This window comes from Diplotaxodon limnothrissa, linkage group LG6 (genome assembly GCF_057381915.1).
Source record: "Diplotaxodon limnothrissa isolate DT_005_m linkage group LG6, D_limnothrissa_male_GT1.1, whole genome shotgun sequence".
Classification (NCBI taxonomy): domain Eukaryota; kingdom Metazoa; phylum Chordata; class Actinopteri; order Cichliformes; family Cichlidae; genus Diplotaxodon; species Diplotaxodon limnothrissa.
In genome coordinates, this window is record NC_140601.1 from 14,090,194 (window position 1) to 14,110,880 (window position 20,687).

At 45.1% G+C, this 20,687-nt stretch overlaps 1 protein-coding gene across 1 annotated transcript in view; it reads left to right on the forward strand.

The window, feature by feature from the left end:
• grin2ab (glutamate receptor, ionotropic, N-methyl D-aspartate 2A, b) overlaps positions 1-2,641 on the forward strand; it is a 142,981-nt gene extending 140,340 nt beyond the window's left edge. The window contains exons 19-20 of the mRNA XM_085356822.1: positions 83-866; positions 961-2,641. Of these exons, the coding sequence (XP_085212948.1) occupies positions 83-866; positions 961-1,963 (1,787 nt within the window). The 3' untranslated portion in view covers positions 1,964-2,641. The remainder of the gene's footprint in view (positions 1-82; positions 867-960) is intronic.
• Positions 2,642-20,687: the final 18,046 nt, after the last annotated feature.

A 20,687-nucleotide genomic window follows, 5' to 3' on the forward strand; every position in this document is an offset into this window, starting at 1 on the left:
ATCAGCTGACCTGGCTGAGCATCCAACCAATCATCCATATTTTGTATCTTCTGTCTAAGGTGCATCTCTCCTTGTCTCCTAGGTAACTCCCTCCATACTCTGCCTCAGAAGGGTCCTGGTCTCTATAGCAACGCTGCGGGTCCACAGGGCTTCCTGTCATTGTCCGGGAGGCACAAAAACCTCCTCAATAATGCTGCGCCATTTCCTGGGCAACAAAAAGCTCCACCCCACCAGACCAGCCCCAACAAGCCCCAGCTGTCAATCACAGATGACAACGGCCAAACCCGCCTCACCGGGGCGGGCCTCACTGCATCAAAGCCCCGAGCCTTGTGGAAGAAAAGTGTCGAGACCCTGAAGACTCAGCCGAGCGTCGTATCTCCAGGCCACAGCCCCGCCCCTGCATCTGGGCCCGGACCGCCACAAATGAAGAGCCAGCGCTACCTACCCGAGGACCCACAGCACTCGGACCTCTCGGAGTGCTCCAGTCGGCCACCGTCACACAAAGATTCTGACTCCATGGCAGCAAGGGGTGGATTTAAGCCAATCAATCAACTGAGGAAGAGGGGTGGGGGCGGTGGAGGAGCAGGCGGTGGAGGTGGAGCATCCAAGATCTACTCCATTGATTCAGACCAGGCCAGTCTCCAGTCCGTTCCCCCATACCAGCGAGACAGCCAGGGGGGAAGTGATGAGCACCCTTACCCCCCTGACCTGTTTCCACCTGACAGCACATACCCGCACACACTCTCCCACCAGTCAGACGCACCCATTTTGCAGCTGAGCGCCAGCCTCCTACACCACAGTCACAGCGCTGAGGCCGACCTGCACTCTCTGAAGGATAAGAAATACAGCACCTACACTCACAGCAGGTATTTTATTTAGCATTAATCGCACATAAAGCCCCGTTTAAGGTGCTTGTTTTGTCTCTTTGTGTATAATCAGCTGCGTCTTCTCTCCCTCTAGTGTGAAAGAGAAGGTCGGAGGTTCATTCGAAGCCCCAAGCGCAGGTCCAGGGACGCAAAGTGTCAGGCCCGGCCACTGTCGCTCCTGCCTCACCAAGCTGAGCGGTTACTCTGGCCTCTACACTGTTCGCTCGCCACAAGCTCGCTGCGATGCCTGCGCCCACCTGGGGAATTTGTATGACATCAGTGAAGACCACCTGCACTCGCACTACTCCCACACACACCCTCACCCACACAGCGCGGACATGTTCACGCACTACCTTCCCCAGAGCGAGCTGGGCCTGGTGGGTGAGGGGGACGGGCTTGTCAGCCACTTTGAGCCCACCCCTTCCTCCCCGTCCCCTCTCCCCACCTCCTCCTCGGCCCAGCACCTCCAGCTGAGTCGCCAGCACTCTTACGAGAATGTGCTTCCGGACGGCATTCCCGAGCGGCAGTCGCAGGCCCACCCCCACATGCGGGGGCTGAGTCTGCCTGACAGAGATAGGGAGAGGGAGCTGACCCTGGATGAGGGGGCCTATGCTAATGTTCTCACAATGCGCTCTGATCGTCCGCTGAGCAGCCGCAGCCCCCCCTCTCCCTCACCCTCCCACCACCACAGTTTGGACACCCCGATGCCTCTGCCGCGGCGCTCGAAGAGCCTCTTCCCCGACCGCCCATCCCACAACCCCTTCCTACAGTCGGCGCCGGGCACGGCACAACGCGATCCCGCCTCCCAGGCTACAACACGAATGCCACTGAGAAATTCCGCCCATGAGCTCTATAAGCAGCGAATGCCTGTGTCACTTACTCTGGGTAACCATGGCAACCATCACTTCAACCAGCATGGCGGCCAGGTCGACCAACAGGTGTTCTACCCTCCGCAGGAGCCTCCCGTTGTGGCCTACATGGTCCCACCTGCTGCCTCGCAGCCAATGAGCTATGTGACAGCGCCGCGAGCCTCGAGCGCGGGCGGCAACCGACCCCGGCTCTACCGCCGCATGCCCAGCATCGAGTCTGACGTCTGAGAGTCACACGCAGCACACTAAAAATCTCACTGAAACACACTAACACGCACGCATGCAAAGAAAGAGGTGTGTGTGACCGGACGAGGCAGCTCTGATTCTAAGCACATGCACAAGAAACACACACACAGACAGACACGCACACACGGGTGAAAAGCGGGAAGCTCGGGACTAAAAAGGTTAACAGCGAGTAAATAAATCATTGTTTTCTTTACCACACCCTCCATAGGTCAGAGATGGGAGGGCCACAGGGACAGCTGGAGGCACAATACAAGATGAAGAGAGTGTGTGTGTGTGTGTGTATGAGTGTCAGTGTGTGTACCAGCCTCGAGCCGCGAGCAACGAGGCACGAACTGACAATTTGTCCGACAAGACGGATCGACATCCTGTGGAATACGAGGGACACTGTACACGGTTTCTTAACGCCAGCAGTGGGACGTAAGGGAACTTGTGATGAAGTGTTTGGAAGACGAGCCGACCTGTCACGCCCTCTCACCAGCCTCTTGGAGATAAAGGGGACACACAAGAAACCCCTTTCTTTCTGAGATTACACACACACACGCATATTTAACCTAAACACACCCACCCCCTCTCTAGGACTCTCCTGTTGCACTATGATTTCCAGTCAACCCGTATGTTGTCTGAGCCTCCAAACTGCACTGCCAGCATGGCTTAAAGAGTAGTAAACTTCACTTAGAGTAATCCTTGACTTGAATGGAAACCACTATCTATGTAACAGACCGGACCGGCCAGCGGGCAGCTGGTCAGGAAACAGGTCTGAGAAGTGTATCGGCGCCCGCCCGCAGACGTACAAACACTCGAACACACACACGTGCTGTCTGTTGTTACGGGGGGGGGGGGGAACCACAGACTGTTTGTCACTGTTGATGTCAGATAATTGAACATTCCAAAAAGTGGTCCGAACGCGGCCACCAGTTAAAAGCCTCTCAGGATGAGGGTGTGTGTTCTAGTGTTTTATCGATCTAGAGACATACAGTATAGCATCCTTGCTTCCTCTCTTAGCTAGCCTTCAGGTCATACTGCATGCTTCCTACTGCCCTGTGTTACAGTTAAACTCCTATACAGGGTCATATATGCACACATCCATACATGCAGACACACACACATACACATACGCAGTAGTCTAGGATAGTAGTGTAGGGTTGGGTGTGTGTGTCGAGGCTACAAGATAGCTTCATTTTGTGCACTTTGTAGATTTTATACCCTGCCACCTACACAAGACGTTTGACCAAAAACACTTTTATACTGAAAAATATGAATATTCTCAGTCATTCGCTGAATAGATGTTTTTTCTTTTCTCTTAATTTCTTCTTTGGCATTGGGGTTTAGGGCACTGTTCCATTGTGAGGTCGGACATTTTACAGTGTTAGATAATGGGGTACAGCATCATGCATACAGTATACACAACACAAACTTGAAATCTTTCTCTTCTTTTTGAACTTTTACCCGCGCTCCATCTTCTCGCCCTGCCCCCTCCCACTGATCCTTTTCCTCCATCCCTCTCCTTAACCAGGTTTCCTCCTCGATTCTTCTTTTTTCACTCCCCCTGCTTCCTCCTGTAGAGTAGACCGAGTATGAGAAGATTAAAGTTCAGTCGTGGTGTTTTTAAAAAAGAAAAAAGAAAAAAAACTCAACATTTTGCTGGAAATCACTTAACATCAGTAGCTGTGAGAACTCGTTCGGCTCTCGTAGGATCCCAGTGCTTTTTTTCTAATAACTTTCTATGTCAAGCAAAGGAGCCGGTTTTAATGTCTCCGTAGTGAATTTAGAGGCTGAGTGTATCGCTGTTGCAGATTTACTCATCTAATGAATGCTCCTGGACGCGCGTCAGAGTAAGCTGGTACTTGTGTGGCTCTTGTGTTGGCGAGAACACGGCGCTGTGTTTCAGCACTGAGAGTCACGTGGCAACGCGGAGAGTTTGCAAAGTGACTCGTTACAGAGGCAACACTCGCGCACACACAGACACACTCAACAAGCTGGCAATGTGTGTATGAGTGTTCTAGAAATCCATAATCTACTGAGTAAGGGCACTGATTTGTTTTTTAAATTTATTAATTAATTTATTTTTTAACACAAGGATTTTGATGGAAAAAGGACTTGATATCCCATTAGCTGAGCGTCTGTCTATTCTCTTTCTTTCTATGCTCTATTCTCTCTCTCATACGCGCGCACACACACACAGGCAAACCACGCTCACATATATCTAATATATATATATTGGCTGCAAAGAATGCGAGAGAGTTTGAACAAAAAACAGCACCTTTGAACGGTGAACGCTGCCCCTCTTTTGGTAATCTTAACAGGTTTGATGTGTGAGTTATATGCACAATATCAGGTTGCAATATTATACTTCTGTACAGAGAAAATCTTTGTTTTAAATGTTAGAAACTGATTTCATTTGTTTGATTTGAATGGTATTAAGTGTTGAATTCATTTCAATAACAACGTGGCTTTTTAATTCTGCTTCTTAAAAACAAAAAAAGACTGGCATGGTTTAGATTATCGTGATTTTGTTTGCTTTTGTTTTTTTGGGTTTTTTTTCATTTATTTCTTTATTTTTCCCCTCTGGTGTGTTGCTGGTTGGGACCTCACTGTACAGTCGTCACTGCTGGGTTAATGACTAGTTAACTATGCCTGTTAACTAGCTGCACGTAGCTGGGTCATCTGATTCACACTCAATGAATAATGATCGTCCAGCCTGTGTGGTTAATACAAAAAAACCCTCCCACCCACGTAGTTCCACTACAAGTCTGTGCTGTTTTACCTGTGAGCGAGTGTGAGTGTGTCTGTGTGCGTGTGTGTTTTACACCGTGCAGGCATTTATATAAAACAGAGGATGTGTGTATTTACAGGTTGTTTGTGGTGTGTGTGTGTGTGTGTGTGTGTGTGTGTGTGTGCTTTTCTGGACTCTCTTCCCTTCGTCCCACACGTAACCTTCTGACCTGGCTCTTACTCATACAACACAAATACAGCTAGGCACACACACACACACACACACACATGTTGCGTCTGTACCGTTGTGATTAAGCGAGCATGAGGTATGCGTTTTTGTATGTCCACCATCACAGGTTTTTACACCAACCTTTTGGTTTTACTTTCAGATTTTTCAAATTGCATGACGTGCTCGTGTTTCTGGTGGTACATATTTTGCTGCAACACCTAAGTTCTCCCTGAGTTAGACCTACTGGACTACACGAACCAACACGTACCCTTCCATGTCTTGGTCAGAGGCCTGGATGGTTACACTTCCTGGCTCCTGGCCCCATGATGTCAGCGGTAAGGCACCCGGCTGGCTCCCACATAGCCGCTATCGAGGAGCACACTTAGTGTTCCCGGGGCTCAGTACAGATCTCAGTTTGGCCCAGGTGTTCACACACAAACACACATACACTGTACTAGGTGGACAGAGTGTGTTGGTGTGTAGTCCTGTGGGTCTCCCTGCCGTGTATCTCACTTGTGTATAAGTTCAGGGGTTTCTAAGCTACTAGTTGTGTTGTAAATACTACCTTGTCACTCAGTACCTCTGTACAATCTGTAAATAAGTAAAGGTTACATTTTTCTACTTGTCTGGGTTGTGTCAGTTCTTCAGTCTGCCACTAACGAATTCATCTTTAAAGTGTTAAACATGAAGTTTAAGAAAAATAAAACACAATTATTCATTAGCCACTTTTAGACTAAACAGATCCAGAGAACCAGGAACCTTCCTGGCATTTCTACTGTCTGCATTAGCAGGGCTAATAGGAACTCTGAGGCGATGTAATGGCCAACCATCAGGTGGTGTCTTCTTGTTTTGATGCTTTATTGTCTTGTAATCCTATTTCAATGTCTTCATTTTCTTTATTATGTGCTTTTGGCCCAGAGACAACCTTTCACAGTCCTTGTAACTGACAGAGGAATTCACCTTCCCAATCTTTGCAAGAAATTCTGAAACTTCTTCGAACCCTGTTTTTTGGGGCTGAGAGTGGTCCTATAGACATTTTCTTTTTGTGGGCCAGTCCCCTAAGTTGGGTTTGCCTAAGCTCCATTAACAAAAAGCCAGTCATCTTTTTCCATGTTCTTTTGTATCCTCACAAAAATAAGCTCTATGACTATCCATCCATCCATTCTTTTCCACTTCAGGGTCACAGGGGGGTAGGGGCTGGAGCCTGTCCCAGCTGTTATAGGATAAGGTGGAGTGCACCTTAGACAGGTTGCCAACCTGCTGCAGGGCTAACACATACAGTCAGACAATTATTCACACATTCACACCTATAGATTTGGAAACATCTGAAAATGTACATGGAAATACAGTATGGAAGGCAAAATAGCCTGAACTCGTAGCTTTCTTCTCATTTCTATCAGTAGTCTCCAGGAATAGTTCTCCAGGCTTTTACAGGGACAATCAAAGCTCTTATTTTGAATGTTGGCTGCCTTTTGTTCTGTTCTCTGTCAAGATTATCCCACACCGCTTTAATAAAGCTGAGGTCTGGGCTCTGGGGAGGCCAATCAATGACTGACAGTGCTCCATTGTTTTTCTATCCAGGTATGATTTTAATGAAGCTGTTGCCAATCAGATGCTTTCCAGATGCTGTTGCTTTGTGGATCAAAATCTGTCAATATATTTGTGTTCATAATTCTATCCATTTTGACAAGATCCCAAACACCACTGACTAAAATGTAGCTTCAAACCACAACAGAGCCTCCACCATATTTTACAGATGGTTGTAGACACTCACTGCTGTACCTCTCCTGCCTTTCTCCGTACACATTGATGATGATCTGCACCAAAATGTTCAAACTTGCTGTCATCACTCCTTAAAGCCTGTTCCCTTTGATTATGAGTCTAGTTCTGATTAACTTCTCCCTGTTTACCCTCAGTATGAAAGGCTTCTTGATAAAAGCAATATATAAAACATCATTTGTTACATTTTTAAAAAGGGCAGTACTTAATTACTCCCTGGAGAAAGTATTTTGATACACTGCTCGTTACATTATTCAGTCTTACATGCTGACACAAACCCCTACCTAATGACCTAATGAAAAAAAATACATCAAAAAAGACACAATCATAGCTGTAATGTGATTACTGAATTTAGAAAAACAGTGTGCATTATCAAAAAATGAAACGTGATCACAACCGACACTTGCGTTCATCCAATCAAAGTACCAAAAGCATCGAGAGGTGGCAATCACAGTGTAACGCATCTATCACTATCGCTGCTATCATGACAGGTTTCCAGTGACAGCGATGATATCGTGATACAAAGATACTGCAGTACAATTTGCAAAGCCATGATGTATGACTTGCTTCTATCATCTGTGTCACTGAAGAAGAAAAAACACTCCAGTGAAGACAAAAAAGCAGGATTCCTGTATCCACTTCACTGCAGTCCCATTGTGTGTGTATCATTATTACTGTTATGTGTTAATTCAATTACATAGCTCACTGGTTTGCTTTTCTCTGCTGTCCTCCATTCTGCCCCTTTGAGTGTTTTTTCCAACACTTTGCTCTCATAAGCGCAACAACGAGGCATCATAAAGCAGTGACTCTGCTAACTCTCCTTCATGTTTTCTTTACAAAAAAATATCTGTATTTAGCACCACTGTATATAAGCAGTATGAGCCACAAAAAAACCCTCACTAAATCTAATAGCTGCAATATGATGATTCCCAGTTTCGGCACTATAGAAACAGAAACTACCTCCAACATTTGTACTTGGAAAAATTCCTGCTCTCCAAAACTACCCACTGACTTAATAATGTGCGATAGATAAAGCAGGTTATGCTGGAGGAGGATAAAGAAACCTGGCAACATGAGACATTTAGTATAACTCGTATGCCCCGTCAGACTGGGCCTCTCTGTCTGTATGTATCTCCTTCCATCTCTGCAGTTTACTGACTACTCAGAGAAAAGGGCTTTTTGGATTCTGCTGCAAAAGAGCTCTCTGTCCCTCTCTCTGTAGGCTTTCATAATGCACCCCTGGTGTGTGTGTGTGTGTCTGCGCGCACGATATGTGTATATATACGTGTGTGTTCAGATCAGTGTTCTGGTAAAAAGCTTTATTTTTATATTTTTGTCTCCCTCAGGAGACGGACGCTCTAATCTGGGTTGAAGTGGGACAGGAGAGGGGAGCAGGCAAGAGCACGTAGATACACAATCGCGCACGCACAATTCTATGCGTGCTGCAAATCGGCACACACCGAGGCTGGAGGATCTGTCACAAGCCACAGACCAGCTGCAGCCAGAGGAAAAAGAACGAGAGCAGAGAACAAAGACATGAGGACTCCCGCTGCAGCCATCCAGACTTTCTTTGAGATGTCTTTGTGTGGAGGAAACATCACAAAACACACCACAGAGCATCTGCACAGGCCCACATGAATGTATAATTGTGCACAAGTGTGTGTGTGTGTGTGCTTCTTCCAAGTCTAAGTGCGAGGACCACGACGGCCTAATTCTTCCTGACGTGATCCATATGCTCGTATCTAATGGACAGAGCAACAACACACTCTCAGACTCGAGCCTCTTCCTCTTTTTTAATTAATAGAATGGAGCCACCCCACATGTCAGGCTGTAATGTAATTACTGTAACACACAGGGGCAGAATATATATGATCATTGCCCGCCTGCAGTAACTTACAACGCACTCTTAAATGTGGATATTCCTGCGGATACACAGACATAGTCCCAGGGCTACACACACAAACACACACACACACATCTGACTGGGCCTTCTCCCACATATAGCCACTCTCTAGGGGTGTGAGATGAAGCAGATAAATGAAGATAATTAATTTCCTGGATTAAGAACGTCTCCATCTGAGCAAGCCCCCGGCTGGAGAGGAGTCAGAAGGAAAACAAGAGGAATAAGTCAGAGAGAAGAGGATGATGGAGGACGATGAGGGTGATAGTGCAGACTTTGACAGGGCCGCTGTAGGCTGTTGGCTCTTCCCTAGACTCCAAACATCCTCATTAACCAGCAGTCAGCCTACTCACTTAACACGTGTGTTAGCATGCACTCTTGTGTTCTTAAACTGCTCTGATCGTGTGTGTGTGTGTGAGAGAGAGAGAGCAGCATGTCAGCCTACACACTAAACAAACCCATGAAAATTCATAAGGACCTGGCGACGCCTACTCACTAATACTAAAAATACTGGAGTGAGTTGAGCCTAGTCAGAGGAGAGGAAAGGGGAGGAAGGAGAGTGAGAGAGAGAGAGAGTGAGGAGATGAATAGAGAGGAATGAGAGCGAGCGGCAGAGGAGGAGGGGGAGGGAGAGAAGACGAGATAGGTGTAACATGAAGCAGGGGAGAGGAGAGCAGGAAAAAAATGGGAGAAATAATAGTTACATCAACTGCATCAAAACTTGGAACATCTATTCTCAGCCTCCAGCGGTCAGCGCTCACTTTGTGTGTGAGTGAGCGAGTGTTTCAGTGTGAAAATGTTTTCCCACTTTCCCTTGATATCTTGAGCTTGAGGAGAGAGGCAGGAGAAGTTTCAGTTTTTTCCCTATGTCGACATTCACAGGCCGTTCTCGTGCCTATCTGATGGGGATTGACAGCATTTTACCGTCAAAGTCATCGGTGCAGCAGGGGGAGGCAGGGTGGGAGGGATGGGCAGTTTTGGATTTGGAGTTTTGCCTTTGGGACTTGAATAGTCAAAGGAGGACTTTTTCTTTCTGGATGTCTGGATCGGAGCCGGGCTGCTCCTTTCACGACTGCAAAGGTCGACTTTAGGACGGGTTCAGTGAAGCTGACAGATGACGTTTGATTGACAGCGCGGCTGTGTTTCTCGAAATCCCTTTTTTCAGCATTACATCTGTGAAAGGGATCGAAATCAATACAGAGTCAGAGACTACGTTTTATAATTCCACACATTCATCTTCCCTGTCAAAACCTGCCGCCTACATTACCTGTAACGCAACTCAGAAGCTCAGCCTGCAGTAGATACAGAGGTCCCGCTTCTTTCTAGCTCCACACCTCCAGACTTTTTTTATTTTCATTTGAGTCAGACTCACCTGAGACACTGCAATCACCGAGCAGCTTATGAGACCTACAAAGACATTGATGTTTGAAATCATTGTGGTTCTCTCTTAATAACTAGTTGTATCTTATAGTCAGTAAATATTCTTTAAGGCTTAACAGTTGAATAATAACTCATTTAAAAAGGCTCTATCTGCTGGTCATCAGATATGAAGTGCTCACTGAGTAGTTGCTGACTAGGTTTTGTGATTGGTACACAGTGATTTCTTACAGCATTTTTACATAGCAACTGGTTGCTGTTGAAAACAACACACATAAGAGCAGAATCTCTGTAAAAGTTGGTGCCAAAGCTGAAAACCAGGGGATGTTAATGCTGTGGAAATATTCCTGCGTTTTCCACTTAGCGTTCCTATTATGTGACAATTCAAGATGCAGCCTTCTTATGTAACCGCTTCTCACTCTTTACAGACTCCATATTAAAAAAATCAGCTCTAACAAATGTCTTCAAAGTCAGCCAACTAACAGTCTGAAAATAACTCTATTGTTAACCAATCAACAGTAAGCAGTGTTTAAAGGTTCTCGTTCAGTATAACAGTGCGTCTGGTTTTAACTTTGGCTGATGAAAGCACTGATATCTTGAACTTATACGGTGCTTGATCTGAACCCTACTTTTAACTGAAAAACAAGTGATTATGGTAACTCTGGTATTTAGCATGCATGGGTAACTGGACAGACAGCACAACAATGTGAAAAACTAAGTGAACCCCATGACTCAGTAGCTTATAAAACCGCCTTTAACAGCAATAACTATACATTTGTGTTCTGTATGACTTCATCTGTCCCTCACATGATTTACAGACAGCTCTCTTAAGGTCCCACCACACCATTTCAATCAGGCTTAGGTCTGGATTTTGACTGGATCATTGTAACACATTGTTTCATTCAATTTCTTATTCAGATATTCTGTTGTAGATTAGCTGCTGTTGGGATCATTGTCCTGCTACATAACCCAGTTTGGGCCAAGTTTTAGCTGTTGGACAGACGGCCTCACATTTGACTCTAGAATACTTTGGTACACAGAGGAGTTTATGGTTGATCAATGTTCCCAGGTCCCGTGGAGCTGTGGCCACTTTGGTCTCATCTATCCAAAGAACATTGTTCCAGAACTCTTGTGGTTTGTTGAGATGCAACTTTGCAATCCTAAACTGTACAGCCATGATCTTTTTAGGGAAAAGGGACCTTCTCCTGTCAATCCCTCCAAACAAGTAATTGTGTACTTACTTTTTCCACTGGACCACACAGAGCCCTTTCAAAGCTGTATTCTTTTTCACATGAGTGTACATAAAACATACTAAAACATACCTAGAGATCTAACTGAAGCTTCACTGGCGAGAAAGAATTTGATCCAAGACTGTATGTTGTGGTTAGTAGTGATATTGAATGGTATCTTCTTACTAATTTAATTGGGCTCGCCATATTTGCTGCTGGGACAATTTCTCTGGATCAGCAGATTTGACCAGTGGTTTTGTTTGTTTGTTTGTTTGTTTGTTTGTTTGTTTGTTTTTAAATCTGAGTCTTTGCAAATTCTCCAAGCTTACTGTCCAATACTGAATGCCTTTAATGTCCGGGATAAACGACTCCTTTCACATCTTTGATGTGGACTTTCTACTGGCTTTACTGAACACTGACAGCTGATGTCTGAATGACACCACAGTCTCTGTCAGTCAGCTCAGTTTGAGCAACAAAAGCAACATGGCCTCTTTGGTAGGAAGCTATAAATCTGAAATAAGCACTGTGTGAAGCGATGTCACTCATGACTGATGACAACTAGTCCCTGTCTCACCTCCTCCTTCTCTCTCACTCACACACAGAAAGAGTACCTACCACGCTATGCTTATGCTAATAGCTGTATGCTAATCAGGGCGCTTCCAGGTGCAAAAATAGACACAGAGCATTTAGAGTAAATTTAGCTTCAATAACCTGGCTAATCACACTATTAATGTTACATACAGCCGGTTGCACACGTGCGCAGTGTGTGGCATTGTTGGTACTCTAATAGAAGGTTTCCACCTGACTGCTGCTGGCTGAGGGATGCTGGGAGGCAGGAACAAGGAATTGGACAAAACTCTGCTCCGTGTGCATCTCTGCTAGCCTCTCAACGCGTGAGAGTGTGTATCTGTGAGAGCCACAGCTCCCAGACTTCACGCCGTTTTGTTGTGTTTGTTTTATTTTGTCTCGTCTATAAATGATGAAGCTCCAGGCGGGAGAGAGAGAAGCACTCAGCCCTCCCCGGGGGGGGAAAGTGCTTGCCGCTGGGCATCGTCCCCTCTGCATCACCCACCTCCTCTTCCACCCCTGAACAAGGACAGTTTGTGCATATGTGTGCATAGAATGTACAACATGTCTTAACATTTTGGAGGCACTTTTTCATTCGAAGCATTCATTTTATGTCATGCTGCTTTACTCATTAGTTCAGTGACACAGTCATTTGTCAGAGTCCAGCCTGTAATTCATCTAACATCTCTTCAAACACTCCTGTTTACGACATGGCTGACCTTGTGAGAGATCAACATGACCATCAGCAATAATATTTATTGTTCGTGTCATCTGCTTGGTGGGAAAAAAAAAAGTTTTAGCAATATTTTGTCGCCCAGATGGAGAGAAATCTTTCTGTCACTTAATCTGAGTTTGCTCGGTGAGATGGGGATGAGGGCAGCGTCTCGACTTTGATGTGGCATCAAATCATGATCTGAAAGATGCCAAAAAGGCATGATACAGTACCAGGTGTACAAATGCTGTAGGTCCTGGATGCAGAAATGTAGATAACTAGTCAACATGCTGCCAACAAAGCAAAATAATAAGTGCTTTGTTATTGTGAACACCAGCCAAAGATTATAATCAATAATGCAAATTGGTAAAAATGCACAAAAAAACAAGTTTTCCGCAGTTTGACTATTGAAAATACCTTTACTACTCATTCTATTTAATGATTTTAAGGGAAGAATTTGACAGTTAGATAAGAAAACTGACACCAACACAGATTTTTTAAAAAAAGATTATGACACTGGGTTTACATGAAAGACAAAAAATAAGTAAACAAAGGAACAACTGTGTGTTGGGTCAGAGAGTGAAGGAGCCATTGTGATGTCACTCACTAGTATGTGAAGCCCCTTTGTGAGGCGTCATAGTTTTAACATTTGGGTTGCTGTCCTGTCGGTCTTTCACAGTGAGAAGTAATCGTATTGGGATGAGAGGGTCCAGTGCTAAGACATTAGCTGCTAGCAGACAGCTACAGCTGGCATCTAGCTGTCAGTCAGACCCCTAATAATACAAATGTTAAGCCTTAGGGGGGGAAAGCTATATGAAGAGGGAAAGAGGCTTAAACTTATTTTATGCACCAAGCTGTAAAAATGTTTATTTCTTACGGAGCCCCGCAAGGGACATGGGGAAAAAAAATTACGATGAACTTTTGCGAGATCTCGCAAAACAAACTCAGGATCTCGCAAAACTTTATGCAAAACTTTACGCAAAACTTTTGCGAGATCTCGCAAAAGTTGAATTCCAACAATGGCAGCAGCTACGTAGTTGTAATATTACTCTTTCTGGGTCACAAAATAAACTTTTAAGATATTTTGAGGCGTGAATGTAGTTGTGTAAACGTCAAATACCTGCTCGGTTTACAAGACATCACACATTTGCAAAAGTGCTGCGACGTTTTCGGAGATCTGACACCCACCATCTCGAAGCTAACGGGAGGTCGAGACCTACTACAGCCGGGAGGAACACCGCTCTCCCGGCACATCGTGCCTCGACCTCCCGGTCAGCTTTGAGCTGGTGGCCTCCGAAGAACGCGGCTAAAACTTTTGCGAAATTCCGAGTTTGTTTTGCGAGATCTCGCAAAAGTTCGTCTTAATTTTTTTTTTCTCCCACATCCCTTGCGGGGCTCCGTAATTTCTTCTCTAGAGTTGGATAATTTAACGTGGAAGTGTAGGGGGACTGACTCACTTTTGGATCAAGCTTCAAGTGGCCACTAGAGGAACTGCAGTTCCATTTTTCATCCCCTGCAGCTCTGTTTTCTGTGGAGTCACTTATATGGATATCACCTTACCTTTCACAAAGGCACCATAAATATTCAAATCCTCTTACTAATTATATATAGTTTTCAGTCATTATACTCAGCTAAGTGGATCGCCTTCTGGATCTAGATCCGTACTCACACACAGACATGATGGTGATGTCATTTTTGTCAATTTGTCAAAGGACAAGTGAGCAGCAAAATAGCTCGATGGTGATCATGAGCTCTTCTTAAAATAGCGGTACAAAGTAAAACTTCAGTTAATGTGATATTTCATTGGACAATGACAAAAAGTTGTGTTGTTGGCAATGTTTTTGTTGAATAAGCCCTTCACACAAACCTTTTGTGGAGTGGTAAGAAAGCTTTTCTATCCTCTGTTATTAAGGTCCATTATTTAATAGTGATTTAGTCCATGCTAAAAACATCCTGTAAAAAACAAAAGACAAAAAAGGTCAAAATGAACCTAGAAAACGCATTTGGTAGCCTCCAGTTCAATCACAGGTGTCTCCCCCTGCTGGCCATTAGAAAGAATGCAGGTTTAAAAGCACTTTTTTCCACTGGCTTCATTTTTAATACATTACAGAACTCTGTGTGCTGCAAAAATGACTCAAGGAAATCAACTCGTACATCTTTTGTTTCGCAGGTCCTATTATCACTTTTTTATTATTATGAAGACACGAACATTCGCTGAGGAATTTTAAATAAATTTGTCTCATTTAACTTTGCAGTATCTGTACCCACGCTGACCCCTGTCTGCACCTCCCTCTGAGTTTCCTTAAGTTTTACAAAAATCAAATGCAGTTAGTGATTTGTTAAAGTACTTGTCACTGTCAAACATGGCTTTCAGTTGAGTAAGCCGCTTTTAAACTGTTCAGCAATGTTGGCTGAGGCAATAAATTATGCAGCTCCGACCACAAAGATGTTAAAAAATGGAGTCATGTGCGCAGTTGAGGCGAGCTCTGCAGCTTTTAACCGTCGTTGACTCACTGTTTTGGAGCATCTCACGGTCAGAAGAAGCCTGTAAGTCCACTCGACAAGAAGAATCCTTGTCCACACTTGTATTGAATTATGTTCCCACCAGGAGTAAAAGCCAAACTGGAAGACTCGACGGGAGGCGGGGATCACACTGTAGAAAACTCACCGCTGGGCCTGATGCATGTTCCCCACTGGCTGAATATGGATTTACACTTGAATCCCTCCTGCTGCGACACCTCGAACGGTGAACATTGTCTTGATCTGTTATAGTTTACATTGCTGCACACACACACACACACACACACACACACACACACCTAGTCTAATGTTGCTAAATAAGTTCAACACAGAACAAAGATTTCTGATTGTCTTTCACGCTGCATGGACAGTCCAGGTAACACTGTGTCTCTGTCCAAAGTGTTTGAAGAGTTTCATGCTGTCTGTAACATTTCCTAACCGTGGGAAGCCCTCAGCCTGCGTCAGATCTTTGTTACTTAATCACTCAGACATTATTTGTTCCTGTCGACTGGGACATACAAACTGTGGGAGGTTTTTTTTTCCCTCGCTGACACTTTGACAGTGTTTTGTGGGTGTGGGTCTGTTTTCATGTGATCAAAATATATGTGTTCTTTTCTGTTTATGAGACAGTTAACTGTGTATGGAGGTGTACACTTGTTTATTAGGTACTGCTTGTTACAGTTTTTTACAGACGCTAGGACACATGTCTCAATACTTAGGTCACTTTTGCAAAACTCCTCACACAGTGAGCACAACAGAAGTCTATGTGGGCTAAACTGAGGACCAGTTATCATTGTTTTGGCACAAAATGCATTCAATGACTACATCTCTCAAATTTCATGAATTATCTTCTCACTCAGACACAACAACTGCCAAAAATCTTTGTACGTACAGGACATTTTGCATGTGCTTACATACTGTTTTCAAAACTGTTAAACATATGGCCAAAACAATAATACAATGCAAAACTTAAAAAGACAGCAAAATCCAACAGCAATATTTTATTGAAACATATTTTACAGTTTTTTCTGAATGCTTAAACCCTAACTGTGATTCCTGTAGCACAATCTCTAAAACTATTCAGACTTATAGCAAAACCACTCACTGAGTTTGCAAAACTAAAAGCACAAAAACTGCTTTGCACTCAGTTTTCAATTTTGTAACACACACTTTGCAAAACTGCAGGCACAATTCACTGCACAACACTCAATTACCAAATTTCCAACACACTCCTAGCAAAAGTATACACATGTATGGCTATCATTAACACTAATTTGCCAACTGTCTGGCACACTTTCACATGTGAAAACTTTTTTAGATAATTAGTTCACTTTGCAATCTGCCTAAGCACTATAATACAGGTAAGCTGTGTGTGCGGAGTACAATGGAGGGAGCAGAAAGAGTGAGAAGTAGAGGAGGCCGAGGAAGAGGACGTGGAGGTGAAGAAGTAGGATGAAGAGGACGACAAGGACAAGGAGGAGCAAGAGGAAGACGAGGAGGGGGGAGAGGAAGGGTAGGAAGGGTAAGAAATAGAATTGCTGATGACATCAGAGCTACAATAGTGGACCATGTAATCAACCGTGGAATGACCCTGAGGGTAGCTGGCCAACGGGTCCAGCCTAACTCGAGCCGCTACACTGTAGCAAGCACCATAAGGACATCTTGAAATGAGAATCGGTTAGTACAGTCACTTCGCACAAAGATTTGTAGCACTGCCGTATGCCAATGAGAAACACACCAATACCATTGATGTAAAAATACTGAAATTGTTACTTTACAGAATTGCTAGATGACCAGATGCTGGGGCAGAGGAAGCATGTTCACTGCAGACCAAGTAACCCATATAGTCATTATGGCGATTGCAAATAATCCTATACTTGGAAATAAACACTTGTGTTCGTTTTGATGTGTTTGAATAAACACCAGTACTTGAAGTTTGGATCCCTCTATGCTTATGGATCTATGACAGAAGTATGAGCTCAAACTGACATAGCCTACCTTGTGCACAGAGAAAGCAAAAGCCAGATGTGTTTTGTATTCATACCATCAGTGTGCAGTTGGCGCATTGTGTGCTTAGTCAGAATCAGAATCAGAATCAGAATACTTTATTGATCCCTGGGGGAAATTATTTTTTGTTACAGTGCTCCATTTTAAACCAACATTAAGACAAGACAGACAATACGCTAACTAAGAATAGTACAATATATACATATATATACATACATACATACATAAGTCACTTATAAATAAATATTTGGAAAAGAAACATGTGTAGTTGTAGCAGCAAACAGTGTGTTAAGTGGATGCGTTGTACAGGGAGATGGCCACAGGCAGGAATGATTTCCTGTGTCGTTCAGTGGTGCTTTTCGGTAATCTCAGTCTCTCACTGAACGAGCTCCTGTGACTGACCAACATGTCATGGAGTGGGTGGGAGGTGTTATCCAACATTGTCTTTATCTTGGACAGCATCTGCCTCTCCGACACCACCTTGAGGGAGTCCAGCTCCATCCCCACAACATTGCTGGCCTTACGGATCAGTTTATTAAGTCTGTTGGCATCTGCGACCCTCAGCCTGCTCCCCCAGCATGCAACAGCATAGAGGATCGCACTGGCCACAACAGACTCATAGAAAATCCTCAGCATTTTCTGGCAGATGTTGAAGGACCTCAGTCGCCTCAAAAAATAGAGACGACTCTGGCCCTTCCTGTAAAGTGCTGTGGTGTTTTTAGCCCAGTCCAGTTTATTGTCAATGTGTACTCCAAGGTATTTATAGTCCTCCACAATGTCAACACTGACCCCCTGGATTGAAACAGGGGTCAAGTGTTTCCTGGTCTTCCTGAAGTCCACGATCAGTTCCTTGGTCTTTGCCACGTTGAGCTGCAGATGATTCTGCTCACACCACGTGACAAAGGAGTCGACCACAGCCCGGTACTCTGTCTCATCATCCCTGCTGATGCATCCAACCACCGCAGAGTCATCAGAAAACTTCTGAAGATGGCAGGTCTCTGTGCAGTGGCTGAAGTCTGTGGTGTAGAGGGTGAAGAGGAAGGGGGAGAGGACAGTCCCCTGTGGTGCCCCTGTGTTGCTAATCACCTTGTCAGACACACACTGTGGGAGACGTACATATTGTGGTCTTCCTGTCAGGTAATCAACAATCCAGGACACCAGAGAAGCATCCACCTGCATCGCTGCTAACTTATCACCCAGGAGGGTCGGCCTGATGGTGTTGAAAGCACTGGAAAAGTTAAAAAACATGACCCTCACAGTGCTCGCCGGCTGGTCCAGATGGGTGTAGACACGATTGAGCAGGTAGATGATGGCGTCCTCTGTTCCGAGACGAGGCTGATAAGCGAACTGAAGGGGATCCAGATGTGGTCTTACTATGGGTCGCAGCTGGTCCAGGATGAGCCTTTCCAGGGTCTTCATGATGTGGGAGGTCAGTGCCACGGGCCTGTAATCCTGGGGGCCACTGGGACGAGGCGTCTTTGGTACAGGGATGAGGCATGATGTCTTCCACATCACCGGGACCCTCTGCAGACTCAGACTCAGCATAAACAGTTTATGAAAGACTCCACACAGCTGGGGGGCACAGGCCTTGAGGACAAGGGGACTCACTCCGTCTGGTCCAGCAGACTTGCCTGAGTGAAGTCTCCTCATTTGCATCTCAACCTGGTATTGAGTGAAGGTGATGGGTGGGGGAGGGGTGTCAGGAATCTCACAGGAGGCAACATGTGAAGAGAGAGGCTGGCACAGTGGTGTGGCTCTGGATTCCAGGCTGACTGCAGGTGAGGTTGTGGGGGTGGGAGCAGACACTGTGGTGTCGAATCTATTGAAAAACAGATTCAACTCGTCGGCTCTATTCTCACCTCCCTCAGCTCCCCTGCTGTTGGTTGGCCTGAATCCAGTGATGGTCTTCATGCCCCTCCACACCTCTCTCATGCTGTTCTGCTGGAGTTTCCACTCCAGCTTCCTCCTGTAATTGTCCTTAGCCTCTCTGATCTTGTCCTTTAGTAACACCTGGACCTTCCTCACCTCCTCTTTGTTGCCCCCTCTGAAAGCCCTCTTCTTGTTGTTGAGGAGGGCTTTGATGTCCTTAGTCACCCACGGCTTGTTATTTGGGTAACAATGAACAGTCTGAGCTGGAACAATGGAGTCGGTGCAGAAAGTTATGTAGTCTGTGATAGTAGATGATGGCTTGTGTGTACTGTTTGATACGGAAACACCATTTTTACGAAGGTGTGAAGAGTTAATCTAGCTGTGTTTGCTTTTGCAAGAGAACTACGATGTTTTGATTATTGGGTGACAGGTTTTCTTATTTGTGTGAAGAGTTTTGCAAAATTAGCCAATAGTTACAAAAAATGTGCTTAAGCAATCAGAAAAAACTGTAAATCTAAAAATCAGAATCAGAATCAGAATACTTTATTGATCCCTGGGGGAAATTATTTTTTGTTACAGTGCTCCATTTTAAACCAACATTAAGACAAGACAGACAATACGCTAACTAAGAATAGTACAATATATACATATATATACATACATACATACATAAGTCACTTATAAATAAATATTTGGAAAAGAAACATGTGTAGTTGTAGCAGCAAACAGTGTGTTAAGTGGATGCGTTGTACAGGGAGATGGCCACAGGCAGGAATGATTTCCTGTGTCGTTCAGTGGTGCTTTTCGGTAATCTCAGTCTCTCACTGAACGAGCTCCTGTGACTGACCAACATGTCATGGAGTGGGTGGGAGGTGTTATCCAACATTGTCTTTATCTTGGACAGCATCCGCCTCTCCGACACCACCTTGAGGGAGTCCAGCTCCATCCCCACAACATTGCTGGCCTTACGGATCAGTTTATTAAGTCTGTTGGCATCTGCGACCCTCAGCCTGCTCCCCCAGCATGCAACAGCATAGAGGATCGCACTGGCCACCACAGACTCATAGAAAATCCTCAGCATTTTCTGGCAGATGTTGAAGGACCTCAGTCGCCTCAAAAAATAGAGACGACTCTGGCCCTTCCTGTAAAGTGCTGTGGTGTTTTTAGCCCAGTCCAGTTTATTGTCAATGTGTACTCCAAGGTATTTATAGTCCTCCACAATGTCAACACTGACCCCCTGGATTGAAACAGGGGTCAAGTGTTTCCTGGTCTTCCTGAAGTCCACGATCAGTTCCTTGGTCTTTGCCACGTTGAGCTGCAGATGATTCTGCTCACACCACGTGACAAAGGAGTCGACCACAGCCCGGTACTCTGTCTCATCATCCCTGCTGATGCATCCAACCACCGCAGAGTCATCAGAAAACTTCTGAAGATGGCAGGTCTCTGTGCAGTGGCTGAAGTCTGTGGTGTAGAGGGTGAAGAGGAAGGGGGAGAGGACAGTCCCCTGTGGTGCCCCTGTGTTGCTAATCACCTTGTCAGACACACACTGTGGGAGACGTACATATTGTGGTCTTCCTGTCAGGTAATCAACAATCCAGGACACCAGAGAAGCATCCACCTGCATCGCTGCTAACTTATCACCCAGGAGGGTCGGCCTGATGGTGTTGAAAGCACTGGAAAAGTCAAAAAACATGACCCTCACAGTGCTCGCCGGCTGGTCCAGATGGGTGTAGACACGATTGAGCAGGTAGATGATGGCGTCCTCTGTTCCGAGACGAGGCTGATAAGCGAACTGAAGGGGATCC